Source organism: Melanerpes formicivorus, unplaced genomic scaffold, assembly GCF_026170545.1.
Source record: "Melanerpes formicivorus ecotype bairdi unplaced genomic scaffold, bMelFor1.0.p_v2 SCAF_76, whole genome shotgun sequence".
Classification (NCBI taxonomy): Eukaryota; Metazoa; Chordata; class Aves; order Piciformes; family Picidae; genus Melanerpes; species Melanerpes formicivorus.
The window spans coordinates 1,564,545-1,581,408 of NW_027142428.1; the positions used below are offsets into that span (position 1 = coordinate 1,564,545).

The window sequence follows — 16,864 nt, forward strand, 5'->3', positions numbered from 1 at the left end:
CCACCAGAGCTAGAAGTATTTAGGTAGTTTGCATGTCTTTTAAAATTGGTCTCTGACATGGTCCTTCTCATAAATAGCAGAAAAGGACATCAGACTCATCAGAAAAGGAAAAACAAATGGAAAAGCATGTAGTTTGTATTGTTGTGATAGGGTAAACCAATAAAAAACCCTAAATATAAAACTGAGTAGGAAAAGCAAAATTCTTCCTTCACATAACACTGTTGTGTCTTGGAGACCAAACTTTAATGGACTATTGGGAAGTGGAAATACGGACTGCATAGAACATGTGTCCCTAACTGTGCACATCAGTTGCAGAGGGCGGTTTTCCATGATAAAACACTGCAGATCAACTTGTTACCACCTTTTCTTTTGTGCACCCTCTTCTCCCTTGTGTTTCAACCTGGGCCACAGGGAGTACAAAAGAAGTTGTGAACAGGAACATTAACAACTGTGTTGACTTCTATTCCACCCATGTTGGCAACTTAAAAACAGGTCAGAGCTCAGAAACAGTTGTGTTCTTGTAATACTTTATGGCATCTGTAAGGTATTCTCTTTATTTAAGAGCTATAGATGAATACTTAAAGTTAAGTTTCTTCTTCTTTTGGTAATAGCCTAGGAGCCATCTTGATAGCTTCTGATGATCAAGCCAACAAGCTGAATCCCCTGTCAGCACATCTGGGAAACATGAGTGTGGCTGCTACTCTGAATACAGTCCATGCCTCCGTGATGCTTCTCACCTGTAAACTAGAAATGAGAAAATGATGAAACTGTAAAGAAAGCTTCATCCAATTATGAGCATGTTTCAGACAGGGGCTTTTAAGCTTTTGCACCGGACTTCAAAGTTTTTGGACTGGATTCTAGGGGCATTTTGGTACCTGAAAAAATTTGTGTCAGCAGCTGAGTTTTGTGCACCACATAACAGGAGTACAAAAGGGACTGACATGTCCTCAGTGTGCTTGGCCTACTATCTGGACATTTCAAAAGAGGTCAGAAAATTCTGTATATTGAAAATACATCATGTGTTTTGGATAGGAGTTGCTTAATATCCAGGATCTCTGGATATTAAACAACTCAGCTGAAGCTCTACCAGGACTCTAAGCACCTGAAAGTCCCATATGAAAGGTCAGATTTCTTTTCTTCACCCAGATGTTATTTCAGACAGTAAAAGCAAGCCATGTTCAGGAGAACCTGGCCATATGTTATCACTAGCAAGGCAGCTTGCTCAAATAGAAGATTCTATGTCAGCAGGCACTAGATGGATCTGCACATAAGAAAACTCTGTAAAATGCCTGTTCACATTTTCAGGTACTCCAAGGCCCAGGTTTCAAAGCAGAGTCTTTTGTTTTCTGTGTGGTTATCTTTCCTAAATTGAGGGTGATCTGGGACCTGCTGCTTCAGACAGGAGGGATGCTCAGCCTAGCCACTGCTCCTGGCAAGGCAGCAGCTCTAGTTCCAGTGGGAACCATTATTCAGCATGGCAGTGGAAAAGGAGATGAGAAAGGATGGCTCACCCATGTCACCCCCCCTTCACATGCTGGAAATGCCTTTGCAGCCCAGCCTCTTGGTCTTGCTTTGGCTGCACTGTGTGGCTGCATCCTGGCTGATTGAGCTGCTGACACTCAGAAATCCCTTGGTGTTCAGCACTAGCTGAGCTTGAGTGGCAGTGCACTTAATACAGGGAAAAGATATCTGTGCTTCTTACAGTCATGTTAAAATTACCTGCTTATTGTGGAATTTGTCTCCACTAACTTGTGCTGTCTAAATATTCAGTGACTTGACTTTTTATGCTGCTTTTACAGTCAGTGGAGTGAAGTGATTCTCCCAGTGGATGATTCATCTCCTCTGTTTTAGGCTTTGATATTAGAGTAGCATAAATGACCCTGTGGAGACGCATTTCACAGAGAACTTTAGGCACCTCCAGCTAGGCAAGGTGAATGCCAATTGCAGCTTCAGGAGAAACCAAGTTATTTTCCCACCCTTCACTGTCTTTCCCACCCAGGCCTACAACTGTCATCACCACCAAGTGATACTTAAATTTTGATTTCAGATAGCACATGCCTTAGCTGGCCCTGTCTTTCAATCCAGGTTGTGCTGGTGGACAATGCAAAAGAGTGGCTGAGGTAGGAAGAAAGATGTGGTGCCAGCACTAAGAAGTAGCAGCCCCCTGGAAGCTCTGTCCTGGCTTTGGCTCACCAGTAGTTGCCAGGTTTCTGCCTTTTGAAGAGGAGGTGTTCTTACATTCCTATCCTGGAGCAGTGACTGAAATGCTTGTAAAAAGGCAGCCTCAGCTAGAACTGTGGTTCTCAGCCTGTGCTCTACAAATCTCAGCTGTCTATGCGTCACTCCTGAAGTAACTAAGAAGTCAGTGAAAGGTAACTTAAAAAAACCCATGTTTATTGTCGGTAGATTAACTCTCTCCATAAAGCAACTCACCTCTCCTGAAAACATTTGGGGGCTGCTGAGCATAAAGGTTGAAAACTACTGAGCTGGAGTAATGCATCTTTATATGTGATCATTTGACAGCTAAAGGGCTAAAGCTATTCAAGGGTATCTTTATGAAAAATACCTGGAGAATTGAATAGAATGTGATAAACTTCGTGTTGGTGTTTTTGATCCAGTCTGTGAAACCGAGTACCTGAAGGGATTCTATAGAACACACACTTCAAATGCACAAAATAAAAGGAGAATGAAGGTCTTTTCATAAGGGTTCCAGCTGATCATACAGAATCATGCTCCTGCTGTAGACTGTCATTATTCTGTACCCTTTTTAAGTTTTAATCCCCACAAATAGTATAAAACTGTAGGCTAGTTTCTGTAGAAGAACAGGCTTCATCCCTAGTAACTATGTGATCACTTTTTAGTTGTAGGTATGCACTGAATTTAATTTAAGCTCTACATAAATAATTTCTACAGAATGAGGAAGCACACAGATGCTCAGGATTTTGAGTTTCCCCATGAGGGCAGCTTTGAATCCAGATACCCAGCTTTGATAGTCAGACCTCTAGGGCAGCAAGGATTTATCACAACACCACGGACTTCTCCTTGGTACAAGAATCTCCTGTAAATGTTTATAGCATTACACTGCGTTTAGGAAGACAGGGCAGGAGTTAGCAGGCAAAATGATTCCCTTCATGGTTACACATGGCAACTTTTCATAGAAGTGTTGTGGGGTTTTTTGTTTGGTTGGATTTTTTAACCTCCCACGTTGAGTTCTACTTGATTTTGTCAGTATTAGTTCACCTTCATTTGAACTGCTGGGTTTGTAGAAGAGGCAGTACACTTAGGCACTTCCATCTGTGTTTAAACAAGGCTCTTGTGCTTTCCCCATTAAAAAAATATAATAATTAAAAATATATTATAATGCTTGTGGTAGATGAGGTTCTGAATCTAACTTCTTCCTACTTTGGTTTTTCTTAACAACTCTGCACTATCAGCACCTGGGGTTTCTAGTTTACTTGCTCTTTGCAAATATGAATTTGCAAGAAGAGGTTGATGGTAAGTAGCGTGGTTCTGATTTGCACTTGCAAAGTGTGTCAGACAGTTTCATCTAGTGCATGGTGAGAAGAGGAAAGCCTGTCTTCCTCTGAAAACAGCCCTCAGAGGATGTCAGAGAGTGTGTTTGGCTGTGATAATCACAAATGCAATATGGTTTTGAAATGAGCTGTCCAGGAGCTGCTGAAAGAAGGGTTGCCTGTACTGCTCTGAATCCACTCCTTGTCTTTCTCCTTTTTCTTTCTTCTGTTTCTACTTGTATTCATGCTTCTGAGCTGTCACTTCAATGTGCTTCTGGATGAGTCTGCTTCATTGTGCTGGTAGAAGTTCTGTGGACTCATTTGGAAACATTTGTGGCAGTCATCTGTTTTGCTAGGACTGTGATATAGGTAGCACCTTCCAGCTTTCTTTCATTACTGCCTCTCCATCTACCTGGCATCTTTATAGCCGCATCCATCCCTCCTCCTTGTGGCTTCCAGACATCTGCTAAAATCACTCTTCCCTGTGGCATCTGAGCACCCTTTTCTCCTCCTTCTGCACATTCCCATCCTCAGAGCAGGAATCTTGTCCATAGTTTATGTGCATTTATAAAGTATTTTCTTAATCCATTAATAATTTAGAGCCTGGGGCGATATTTGAGAGCGTGGCTGGACATGCAGACTGTAGCCATCCATCTGCCAGGCAAAAGGGCAAAGGATTTATGGTGATACCTCACCTGTGCTCAAGAGCTACAGCCAAAGTTTCTTTTTATGTCCTCATAAATCATCAGTGCACCAGTCATGTTGAATTCCCTTTAACTTGTCCTGTTTCTCTACTACACCATGTTAACTAACCTTACACCATCTTCCTTCCCTTAAAGCCCAGCTTTCATCACACACTCGCCCAGTGCCCTCAGAGGAATTCAGAATGAGTCACACTGTGTGCCTCTGGGGACTCCTACTGATGCAAACTTCCTCCTCCTCAAGGCAGCCTGTGGTTTGAAGGCCACAATGCAGCCAGTACTTGTTAGCTTGAGCCTTTGCTATGAAGTTGTTAGCAATGGTTGGTCTCTGGCCTGGGCACCAAAGTTCCAGTCTGAAGGCAGTAAGGGTTTTTTTGGATAAAGGGTTTATCATTCATTCCTAAGGTGTATTCCAGGGCGGGAGATTGGAATTAACATTAAGTGAAGTGTTACATGGATGTTTATATGTAATATTGAAGTCCTTTGGTTCTTAGGATAGACTAGATTTCCATTGCATGAGCTTTACTAGTGGTCTGTTACCACCTGCCTCCCGAGTCTGTCTTCAGAAACATAAGACATGATGAATAGAGCTCTGTTCTGTTGTTTTGGTTTGGTCTTTCCCCCTGCCGCCGAATAGGCTTTAAAGCCATTATCTACCTTCTCCCTCTTCAGATGGAAAAGAAAAATACTTTTATGGTCGTAATTACACACTGCCTTGTTGTGGACCTTTCATCCCATTACAGTAAGTGGGCAAACTGCTGTCATTTACAAGAATGAAATAGATGAGGAAATGGGAAATTTTCTAGCACTTCTGAGCACAAATGCCAAGCTAACATGGGAGAAAAGTCTGACAGAAAGTAAATTTTCTTGCTAGCAATGAGTGCAGTTTTGTTCTGATGCCGGGGTGGAGGGATGCTTGCTCCTCATCAGGTGTTTCAGACATAGAAGAATCAAGCAGTATTAACAGAGGGTTGCAGACCCTTAACCTGTGTCTACCCTTGCAGTTCAATTGAGACATGTTTCAGCTCCTCCTTGCTCTTAGGTTCAAAATGTCTTCAGTTCTGTCTATGTACTGTACTGTCTTGTCATGGATCTGTCATCAAGGTCAGGTTTTGAATACAGTGAGATGATTTATTCTCCAGCAGAAATTTGCCACCTTACTGTTCCCTACCTCTGCCAACACACCTTTTACATCTCAAGATACACTGATGCTCTTGTTTGCCTGTTTTTATGTTGATTTGTAGTGATTCCTCATGGGATGTTTACTTTGATGGAAAGTTGTTTGATTGCAGAAGTAAGATCATTTACCAGTGCATCAGCAAAAATGTTTATGCATGTCACCAGAGAAGAGCTGCCAGTTGGGTGGTAGAGCTTCCTTTTTTCTTTGCTAAACTTGCTTGTGGGCTGTGGACTAGAAGGTGAGCAGCTTGCTCTTTATCTCCCTTTGCTTCATGTGTACTGGTTGCCATATGTTGTGGAGGGAAGGTGTCTGCCTTACTTGCTCCTTCCACGGAAGGTGAGTTTGGTATCCTTGGAGGCTCAGAGAAATGGGTGGTTGATGTTCCTTTCCAACCTCTGGCCTGGGTTGGTTTGGCAGCAATTTACTGCCGCCACCTGCTGACCAGGCAGAGGATTTCTCTGGCATGGGTAGAGAGCTTCTGCACGGTGTGTCCCAATGAGCCCCCACTGCTGTCCCCTATGCCCAGTGGTCCCAGCAAGAGAATGATGGGGCAGTAGTGCAGGGTGCCTGCATAAAGTAGGAAAGCCTGGGGACACGTGCAAGATTGTTCATTTAGGTAAAGGTGTCATGTGCCATTGCATGAACAAAACCATCAGTGAGGGCTAAGCTGATCTGACTTTCGGCTACTCTGAACTTGTAGGTTGCCAAGTAGATCATGGATGAGATCAAGTCTGGTGCACTAAGTTTGGATGAGATATAACCTCATACAAATGCCATGTTCAGTGCAACAGCAAAGAAATACTTTTCAGTTGCATGTCTTGACTTCAGTGCATCTTTCAGAATACAAGAGGATTTCTAGAGGCATGAAATTGTACCTAATTCTAAACTCCAGAAATTCAACTTTTCTCTCCTTCAATTTAGTGAAAAGTCTTAAGAGTGATCTTCAGTTTTCTTCAGGAACTATTTCACATGGTTAGCTCTTTATAACAAAGATGGCCTTTCACATCAGTGCTTTTGGGCATAGGATTTAAGTAAGAGGTAACACTAGACAAACAAGCACATTTGACAGAAGGATGTACAATGCCTATTAGGGCAGTATCACTGCACTAAATCTTCATTTGGTGGCCAAGGTGCAGGAAGCACTGGAGCTTGCTGTGAACTTCTTCCCTGGCTGCCCAAGCACTGGTGTGCCTGGGGCACTGGTGCAGGGTTACATGGCTGCCATGGTGGGAGCTGACTTCTGAAGCTCTCAGGAATCCTGACCTGCTTTCTGCCCTTTAATGAGCCGTGCGTAACATTTGCCTTCGCTGGGGTCACTTCAGGCTTTCAACCAGCAGTGCTTAGGAGCAGAGCCAGGGGCAGAGACACCTCTGCGTTTTGCTTTGATCCAAGTTAATTCTTACAGTTTAGGATGTGCTTTCAGGTCATCCCGTTTTGCTGCCTCCATAGAGACTCTAATCTCATTTCCTCTCTTTTTCAAAACTCTCATTTTCACAGGAACACGTAGATTTCCCCCTAATTATTCTCCAGTGAGTCCCCCTTTTGCTTGCATTTATTGCTTTTTAGTTTGTTTGTTTTGAGGCAGAGGAGAAAACCCTAAGGAGACAAAACACTAGCGTGGCAGTTCTGCTTGGCTGCTGTGGAGCTGTCCCTGTTCTGTCAGAGTGGGGAAAGGTTGTTATTATCATCTCATAACGTGTGGTCTCAGGTACATTCCTGCTTTCCTAAGCAGTTTGGGTTTCTGCACAGATGCTGCTGTAAACCCTTATAATTCTACTTAACCTCTTGCTGCTTGACCCGACACCAGAGTTCCCCCTCCTGCTGACACTCTTGCTCTCCTCCTTGCTCCCTAGGGTTCTGGGACCTTGAGCAGCTCTGCCACCACCACCCCATCTGTGTCCACGCCTGTCACTGGCCACAAGCGGATGATCATCCCTAACCAGCCTCCCCTCACCGCCACCAAGAAGTCCACTACCAAGGGTGCGGGGCAGCCGGCGCCCATCCCAGTCACTCCTGTTGGGACCCTGAAGCCACAGCCGGTGCCAGCCTCCTACACTACAGCATCCACCCCCAGCCGCCCGGCTTTCAACGTGCAGGTGAGGACGGCACAGCCCAGCCCGCACTACCAGCTGCCCGGCCCGCAGCCCACGCACTACGGCAACCTCGGGCCCAGCCAGCCCTATGCTCCCTTGCCAGCTCGCCCGCCCGGCGCCCCGCAGTATGGCCCTCCACAGACCCACGGGCCCGACTATGGCTATGCCCCACCACCCGCCCGGCCCTCGGAGCCCACCTATGGCTATGCACCTCCGCAAGGCCGCTACCAGAACCCCTACTATGAGGGGTATGGGGGCAGGAACGGTTCTGAAGCACCCTATGTACCACAAAGCTCCTGGAAGGCTGAGCCGGCGTATCCCGCTAGTAACACCATGGGCCAGGCTCCTCCTGGGCTCTACCAGCCATCTGGCATGAAGAAGACCTACATCACCGAGCCAGTGCTGGCCCCACAGCCACCATCACTGCAGCAAAAGGTAGGAGATGTGCACTCGCTGGCCTCCCATGGGGAGCAGGGGACCACACAACCAAACATGCCCTGGGACCCTCTCCAGAAGGTGGTGGTGGAGGTTAAATGCTGCCTGATGGGGTTGGGGCAGGTCTCCCTCTGTAGAGCTTCTTAAAAGGTGGAAATAGGGAATCATTGTCTGCTTTGGAAAGAGGCTTTTGCAGAACTTAGAAATACTGTCAGCCTCAAAGGGTGAGATGGGGTTGTCACCCCTCTGACATGCCATTACCTATGGAGCTCACTGGCTGTACCCCATACAGTGTTGCTGCACCTGGGTCTTCCCTTCTGGGCCCTCCCAAGATCAAGTGAGAGGCTGGGTGTGAGCTTCTGCTCTGTGTGCTTGTGGACACCTCTGGTTCACCAGACAAATCCTTCCTCTTCTCAAGCAGATAGGAGGCACACACAAGGCTGGTTTTGATTGTGGTTCAGAGTGATTGCAGAGGATGACCTCTGGTGTGTCGCTGTTCAAAAATCACTTATCGCTGAAACCACATGGAAATGAGTTCCCGCAGAGCTCAGCACTGATTTTCCTCTCAGGTGGTGGTACCCCAAACGGCTTCCCTCCACTTTGAGCTCTTGCCCGGACCTCATAGGGCAAAGTCGATTTGAAATAGAGAGTTCAATTGGTCTGCCTGGTTTTTCTGTCCAAACTTTGACCCTGGCCAGCTTTTGTCACTTCTACTGTTGGCCATCTTTAAACTTTTTGGGAGGGATATAAGCACTTTAGCCTTGTGGAGTCCTCATAGCATGTGATAAGCTTAGGCTCCACTGAAGGTGGAAGATGGCCAAGCCTGGGTAGGGAGGCAGTGAAACCATCACTGCCCAAGCCCACTGTGACACATTTCAGCACAACTCTGCTCTCCAGCTTGTGGTTACTCACAGGGAAAGGGGAAAATGCTTCTGACACAAACCAGAAAATCTGTCCTTTTGGCATTTCCTTCACTAGCAGCGCACAGACTGTTTTCCCTGGATTCCAGATTTCCTGACAGTGGGAACTTTTGAAGGCAAAGATGTTTCTCCAGGCAGTTTAGAGGGGGCAATAAATTAGAAAACTCTTTGAAATATTATCTTTTTCTCTTTTCTCCCCCTTCCTTACAGAGAAGCTGGAAGTGGAGAGAGAAGTAATATGCTCTCGACTCTGAATGTACTTGAAACAGAGCTTTAGATTGGAAAGTTGTGAAAGACACAGAATTTGCACATAGCTTTAACTGGTGTAAATCATTGTGGTTCCAGTGGAGTTACTGAGGAATTGCTGAGGTACAGCAGATCCATATTTAGACTTGTATAGATACAAGTAGGTTTATATATATAAAAAATTTAAATGATTTCAGTCAGCATCTCTATGGAAACGCAAATCATCTCGAACCACAAGCAGCACAAGCCTGTTAGTCTCATTTGCATTACAAAGCTGGAGGGACAATTTCATTTAGCTCAAGTTTGGGGTTTCACTTATGTATATACGTTTGTATTTTTGTGTGTGCACATGTGACACTTGCAGATACACATGCAGAAGTACTTCTTATCTCTCTCTGTAATTTCAGTTCTTCTGCAAAACAGACTGTTACCTGCTTGCTGATAGATTCCTCCAGAACTTTCATTCCTTTCCAGTCTGATAAATATCTATGCTATTACCTATTTCACTTTTGAGCTTCCAGTTCTTCTGTAAGGTATCGGTAGCAGTCTCTGTGTGATTGCTGCTGTGGAACACGCATAGTTTAATTGGTGAAGAACCGAGGGTGATCTTGCAGGCTAGCAGAGAAGACTCAATAATAAAACACTGCCTGCTTTGCCAGTGAAGCAGTGTTGTCCTGGTTTACCACATGCTGCTCTCTTCCTTTGCAGACTAATTCATTCATAAAATCAACTTTTGGGATGATTTTATTTAAAGGGAGAAAAAAAAATGAAGGCTATGTTAGAGCCTGCTATTTGATTGGGAGAATTGTAGTATGACTTTGTGGGCTACAGTGTGAATTTTAGCGTATTTTCCTACACACAACTGGCTTCTGTATTTTGTAGTGTTTTGCTTTTTCAGTGTCTATTTGAGGCCTTTCGCTTATGGAAACTGATTTGAGAAATGAGAGTAAGAAGCAAGCATTAATGCATCGCACACAAAATGCAAGAAGACCTTTAGAAATTTTTCTTCTTGCAAGGAGGTGATCTTAAAATAGGAAGCTATTTCGAAATGTATTCCAAAAACGTGCAGTTCTTAATTCTGAGTGCACTTTGTGTGCAAAATACTAAGGATGTTGTAACAAATCCACCTCAGATTAGGAGTTTGTGGTCTGTAATTTTAATACATACCATGATCCATCACTGTGAAAGGTAATTTAGTTATGTTTTTAATTGAATTGGTTTAGGGGGTTTAAAGGGTTTGAAACAAAATGTTTATGTTTTGCATTCTGGCTAGGAAGAGGTTCATGGTATTGTGGCTCTGTGTTTCTTGCGGCTTACTAATCATGTTGAAGTCGCTGCCGACTCATCTGGATTGGTATTGCGGCTCTGTGTTTTTTGCTGCTTACTAATCATGTTGAAGTCGCTGCTGATCCAAAATAAATCTGGATTGGTATGAGAACAGCTAATAATCTGTACTGGTTCTTAAAGCCCACTGAGAACAATGATTTTTACTCATACACAATGTTTGTTGCATTCTGTCCTTGAGCCAGCGATGGAAGTGAGAGTCATGCATGTGAAACCTCTGTGTGTTTTAGTCTTTTGTGGCACTCTGTCTAGCATTAATGCCCAAGCCCTAGCTAGGCAATGAATTGGTGGAGTGCTTGTCCTCATTTAAACCTTCACGTGCTTCAGAGGCATTCCTGGCCAAAAACCTCAGGAGCTTTCCCCTCTGAGTGGTGGGTGGTGGGTATTTCTGTAAGAGCAGCAGCAGAATTGTCATGAGACCATGACAGAAACATGTGACACAACCAGCTACTCTTGTGCTTTTTGCCAGTGGTGCTGTGCCCACTAGGACCAAGTCAAAAATCTAAAGCTTCTCTCTTAACTTTGCCTCTCCTGAAGGCCAGAGAGTACAAGACCAGGGTGACTCATTATGTATGCTGGTTTCTGGCACCAAGATGTCCATAGTAGAAAATAAAAATTGCAAAGCCAGTTTCTGACATGGAGATTTCCTGCAAATTTGCCCTGTAGCCAAAACAGAGTTGACAGAACTCCCACCTCTGACCAGCTCAGCTATCATCAAATATTTCTGTGCTGAATACCTTTTTAGAGCTCTGCTATCTCCACATAGGTCTGGGTGCTTTCGCTGGTTCTAGTTAGTGCTTTGACATGCTGTTACGTGTCTCCCTGATGATTTTGTGGAACATTCAGGGACCTCATGTGACTCCTGAGGTATTTGAGAGGTAGCATCTGTAGACACCTGAGAAGACTGTTCTTCCTAGATCCCTTATATTCTCTTTCCTCCTTCTGAACACACTTGCAGGTCTGAGAATCACATTCCTTTGTAAAGGTGTCTGCACATTTTCATCATCCACGCTGGATGCTACTGAAGTCACTTGAGATAGCTTCTGGCTTTGATCCACAATGGTGGAAATCATAACAAAAACATTCATCTTTGGGACATGGTTTAATGCTCATGGTGGTGTTAGGTCAATGGTTGGACTCAATGATCTTTAGAAGTTTTTTTCCAATCAAATCAATTCTATGATCCTTGAGAGCTGTCTGCCAATTTGGGGAGGGTGAAAGCATCTTGTAGCTCAGATTTAGAGCAGCACTCAAGTTCATGCTTCTTTGCTGCGTAAGTGCTGGAATGAGTAAGAGAACAGTGTCCCTTTGGTAGCTGTGTCTGTTCTTTCTGGCATGGCACAAGTGTACAAGTTCCCTAGCCTGGTTAGCTCAGCCATGAGTCCCATTGTCCTTTTCTACACCTGTATGGAGCATGACCACCCCGTCAGACAGCTCCTCAGTGTTGTGCACTGTTCTAGGTGAGTGCCATGGAAATGATGTGAGGACACAGCTGGAAATTGGGAGGTCAAATTAACAAAGCAGCTTATGCTTTTTGCATGGTTTAGGTGGTGGTGGCGGCTCATGGTTAGCAGACCTCAACCACCATTTCATTTCTGCACTGCTGGAAGTGGTGGTTTGCTGCTGCCTCCTGCAACCAGCATTGACACAGTCTCACAAAATTGCAGTGCCCAAAAGGGGGCTGTGACTGCTCACTGGTTTCTCGTGTTACACAGCTTTTGCCGGTTTTTCCCCCATGTTAATACCTGTGATGGAGACGTTCATTTGGAAGCTTCATCTTTGCCTGAGAAACTTCTGCTCAGCAGTGTCCTATGCTATGACTGATGCACTTCTCTTGTACTGGTTTAATAGTTTTTACAGTCTGCCATCACTCACATAAAGTAGATACCTCCGGCACTTGTGTTTGAATGGAGACTAATGCTCTGGCTCTTTGCTGTTGATCTAGCAACTAGGAATTCTTTGTTCTCTGCAGATGAATAAATGCAATCTGCCAGATTCCTTCCTGCTGTCACAGGGATGTGTTCTTTCTTAGTGTTTCATCTTGCTTGTGGAGAAAGGCAGGCAGCTTGCTGTATACTGCTTGAGTATACTGTATACCCCCCCGAGTGTCTTCTCCCCCAGAATCTATCTCCACCCAAGTGTCTTCTTCCTAAAGTCATGTATTGAAAATTTTCACTGGGTGGGAGTCAAACTGTGTAAAATGATGGTTGAGGGTGGTGGTTCTTTTGTGGTTCCAGGCAAGCAGCTTCCCATAGTTTTAAAACGCTCAAATAAACCAAACCCAAATAAAATTATAAAGGCTTATTTGCAATGTTCTACTTTGGCATGTAAAGAATTTTTTAAAAAGACAGAAGGTGGTGTAAAACGAAATAAAAAGTGAAATCCCAAAATTCAGAATAGAATTTGTGATTTCCCTGTGACATTTCAAAATCTTCAGAGAAGATTCGCTTCCCTTCTAACCTGAGAATAGCGAGAAATGTCAAAATGTTGACATTCTGCACAAAACAGTAATTCTGAGTTCTAACCAGCACTAGCTCTGTATCAGCTGCTGACTCTGTCATTGCTGCTGGGTGGATTAAATTAAATGCTGTTGCCTCTGCTAAAATGAGGAGGAGAGGAAGAAGGCAAGTGGTGTCTGACAGCGAGATGAGAAGCTCACAGTTAGGGCTTGGTGGTAGTCTGTGGCATTACAAATGTTGCTTTCCCCTTCAAGGGATTATGAATCTCTGCACCAAAATCTTTATGGATTCCTTAAGGATTTTTCAGGTGAAAAGGTGCTGGCAAGAGGTGCAAAGACATGTTTTCAGAATGGTGTCTTTGTCCTGACTGCAGGAATCTGACAGAGTCTGGTTCATACCCTCAACTTTTGGAAGTGCCCAATTCTTAGCTTGGAATGTGTTCAGCATTTTCATTGCAGAACTTGACTGTTTGTTCTTTGTATTATACTTTTATTATTTAAGCAAAGGACTTATACTAACAGGAACCAGATGATGACAGAGCAATTAATCAGACTTGTCTCTTAGGAGTCACATATTTGAGCTGTTTTCCTGAAACAGAGAAGCAAGGAGTTGCCAAACAATTACCTTGAAGTTAAAGATAACAGCGAGCCTGCAGTTATGGGAGTAAGTCAGGTCAGCATATACTGAGAAAGCAACTGAAATTTACAACTTCAGGATGCAGCTTTTGCAGCTTTAGCCTTTAGTCAGCCACAATGGGTTAGCAATATAAGAGGAATAATTGAGAAAGAGGCTTTTGACATAATACCTGGATGTTCTTTCTTGCTCCTTCTTAAAATAAGCTGAGGACAATGCCTTCATACATGATAAGGCATGGGGCAACCTTGAAGTTAATTAAGGGCTCTGCTTCTGTACTGTTTAACTCTTGATAACCAAGTGTCCACCTTGGCAGATATTGCCAGATGATGTTACAGTCTAACAGCTAAGAATTTTGTATCTGAGGCCATAAAATGTAGTAAGCATATATTTACCTATAGATGGAAGGGAACATCTGATGAGGGGGAGCTGTCTAATTTTTGAGCAATGATACTTACCTGAACCCTGAGGCTGGCTGATCTTAGGTCTCCAAACGGGCAGCCTGGTCTGGTAAAGATGGTTGGCCTTGCTACTGGTTTACAGCTTTCGGTTCAAAAAGTAGCACCCATAAAAGAGAGTGCCACTTAATTAATTTTTAGGCATACTCTAGATGTTGTGTGTAATGGTGTTACTGATTCCTGGAGGAGCTGTTTCCCTCTGTTTTAAAGCACACTCAGTCCAATCACGCCATAATTCTTCCAAAGCCAATGCATTAGGGCATGTGGTAAAGCTGTTCTTCTGTCAAATAACCTCTGAGTTGTCATTGCAATGAGGAGAGGACATGAATGGATAGGGAAACTTGCCCAGACTTAGGCACCGATCGATGAGGAGAGCTGAGGAGAAAGAGGAGATGTGAAGCATCTTAGTGTTGCTGAATAGCACTTTTGTTTGTGTTAAAAAGGGCTCAGGCTTCCCTGTTGTTGTGAAATTCTTGGGACTTACGACTCCAATGGTGAATGCTAATGTCAAGACAAGGAACTGCTCATGTTGTAGTGATGCTTTGGGTGATGTGATATTTGCCTGTGTCTTTTGGAGGGGACCATCCTGCATTTGAATGATTTTCACACCAATCTCTATGAAGCATATTTGTGGTTTTGATCACAGAATCAGAATCACAGAATTTCATGGTCTGGAAGGGACCTTGAAAGATCATCTAGTCCAACCCCCCCTGCCAGAGCAGGAACATCTAAACTTCATTACACAGGAATGCATCCAGGCTAGTTTTGAATATCTCCAGGGAGGAAGACTCCACTATCTCCCTGGGCAGCCTGTTCCAGTGTTCTGTCACCCTCACAGTGAAAGTTTTTTCCTCATATTTACCTGAAACTTCCTGTGCCTCAACTTCCACCCATTGCCTCTTGTCCTGTCATTGGGCACCACCAAGAAGAGCCTGGCTCCATCCTCTTGGGACTCGCCCGTTACACTGGAGGTGTTCAAGAGGGGATTGGATGTGGCACTTGGTGCCATGGTTTAGTAGTCATGAAGTCTTGGGGAACAGGTTGGACTTGATGATCTTTGAGGTCTTTTCCAACCTTATTGATTCTATGATTCTATTTATAAGCATTGATGAGGTCACCTCTCAGTCTCCTCCTCTCCAAGCCAAAGAGCCCAGCTCCCTCAGTCTCTCCTCATACACCCAGTTCTTAATGGCACACATAGACAATATTAAGTGATGGTTCATTACTAAAGTACCACTTTGTGCAGGGTGCTTTCCACAGTTTAAAAGATGATGCATTTCTCCATTGATAGGCATGGCTGTCCACAAGTAGACTCTTGAGCCTAGTATTTCTATGAGCATGCAAGTGAGAAAATGGTCATGGTTCTAAGTGAGCAGCACAAGCCATGTAGGATTCCACCTGAAATAGTTATTCAGTTATAAAGAGTGGAAAGTAGTTCATAATGGCTGATATAATACTTTTTTTCCTCCAAGAGTAATGGTAAGAAATAGTTGGTAATATGTGGTTACATTTACTGATATAAATGTTCTGGTACTAAACTACTGGGCTTCCTGTTAAGATTTACATCTGAATAACTATAAAGAGATACAATATAGTAAAAGAAATAGCAGCCTTTGTTTAATAAAAAAAAAAAAAAGGGTTGGTTTTGTTTTACTTTTTTTTAAAGAAGAGATTTCCTATCACAAGCTGAAGGAACTCCTGCAAGGCAAACAGAATCTGCAATTATCCTGACAGTTGTGTTCTTAAATGAAAATAATGGTGAATTATAAAGCCCTAAAATTGTTTTCGCAACAATATTTTGTTTTTATAACTCATACTATTTCATTTAGTAGCTGCCTGGCTCCAGAACAAGTTATATAACATGGTATTATGAATCCAGTGAATCTGAACTTTCTGTCTAGGGAATTAATTTAAGGGCTCTAAACTTTCCAATCACATTTTCTTTTTTTGTTCCAGATGCAGTGTATTCTCTCTGAAAAGCAAAAAATAGCAGATGAACTGCATCTTGCTTGTAACAGAGTAGTATTCATATGCCTCTTTACCCATGCTTAATAGGGCAGTGACTTAGTTTTACATGGATCCTCAAAATAACCCAGATGGAAATGTGCTGTCTAAAATCAGCTACATAAAACAAATTAGAAGAGTGGGGCTGCTGTGTGTTAGCTGATCAATCTAGCATTAGAGAGGATTTTCCACACTGTTGTTTAGCACCAGCACAGACAGATGAATTATTATTACTGTCAGTGTCACTCATCCCTCCCCCCAATTAAATCTTTTTCTAAGCAAACAAACAAAATTTCCTCAAATGAATTGGCAGTACCTTAAACTGACTCATTAGGATTACTTTAGTCATCAGCAAAATGAAACAACACCTGAGCTATAATACGGCAGATTAGATATAATGATTTTCCTCCCTTTGCCTAGTTAGACTCTATTTTATCAACACCTGAAGGATATTTTTTCAGTGGTTTCCTTCAGTTTTGTAAGAACTGGTCCCTCATTAAATGAATCACCTTCTTTTCTGTTGGTGCTGTGAGAGAGCTTGAGTTGAAAACTGCTGGATTTTTCAGGGAAAAAACCAGCATAAACGGCAAAGGAAGCTCCTGCTGTGTATGTCACTGATGAATTCCTGTCACCCAGAAGCCCAGTGGGTTTTATTTTTCAGTCTAAGTCAGACAACAGAGGAAATCTCCCTGAAGAAGTGCCCTGTGACATTTGTACTCTTGCAAACCTCAGTTTCATTTGTATCTTGCAGACTTAAAAGTCTCAGGTGACTATCGTGTTCCCCTGGTCTGATGATCAGCGTCAGACTGCTGCCATGCACATCTTTCTCCAGCTTGAGTTAGAAGAAGGCTCTTCTGTTTCCTTTGCCACATCAAAGTC

The 16,864-nt window shown here is 43.4% G+C and overlaps 1 protein-coding gene across 3 annotated transcripts in view; it reads left to right on the forward strand.

Annotated features, from left to right (window-relative positions):
• LPP (LIM domain containing preferred translocation partner in lipoma) overlaps nucleotides 1–16,864 on the forward strand; it is a 361,386-nt gene that overhangs the window by 216,043 nt on the left and 128,479 nt on the right. For all 3 annotated transcript variants that reach the window (XM_068164007.1, XM_068164009.1, XM_068164008.1), the window contains one exon: nucleotides 7,247–7,921. In XM_068164007.1, coding sequence (XP_068020108.1) covers nucleotides 7,247–7,921 — 675 coding nt within the window. The remainder of the gene's footprint in view (nucleotides 1–7,246; nucleotides 7,922–16,864) is intronic.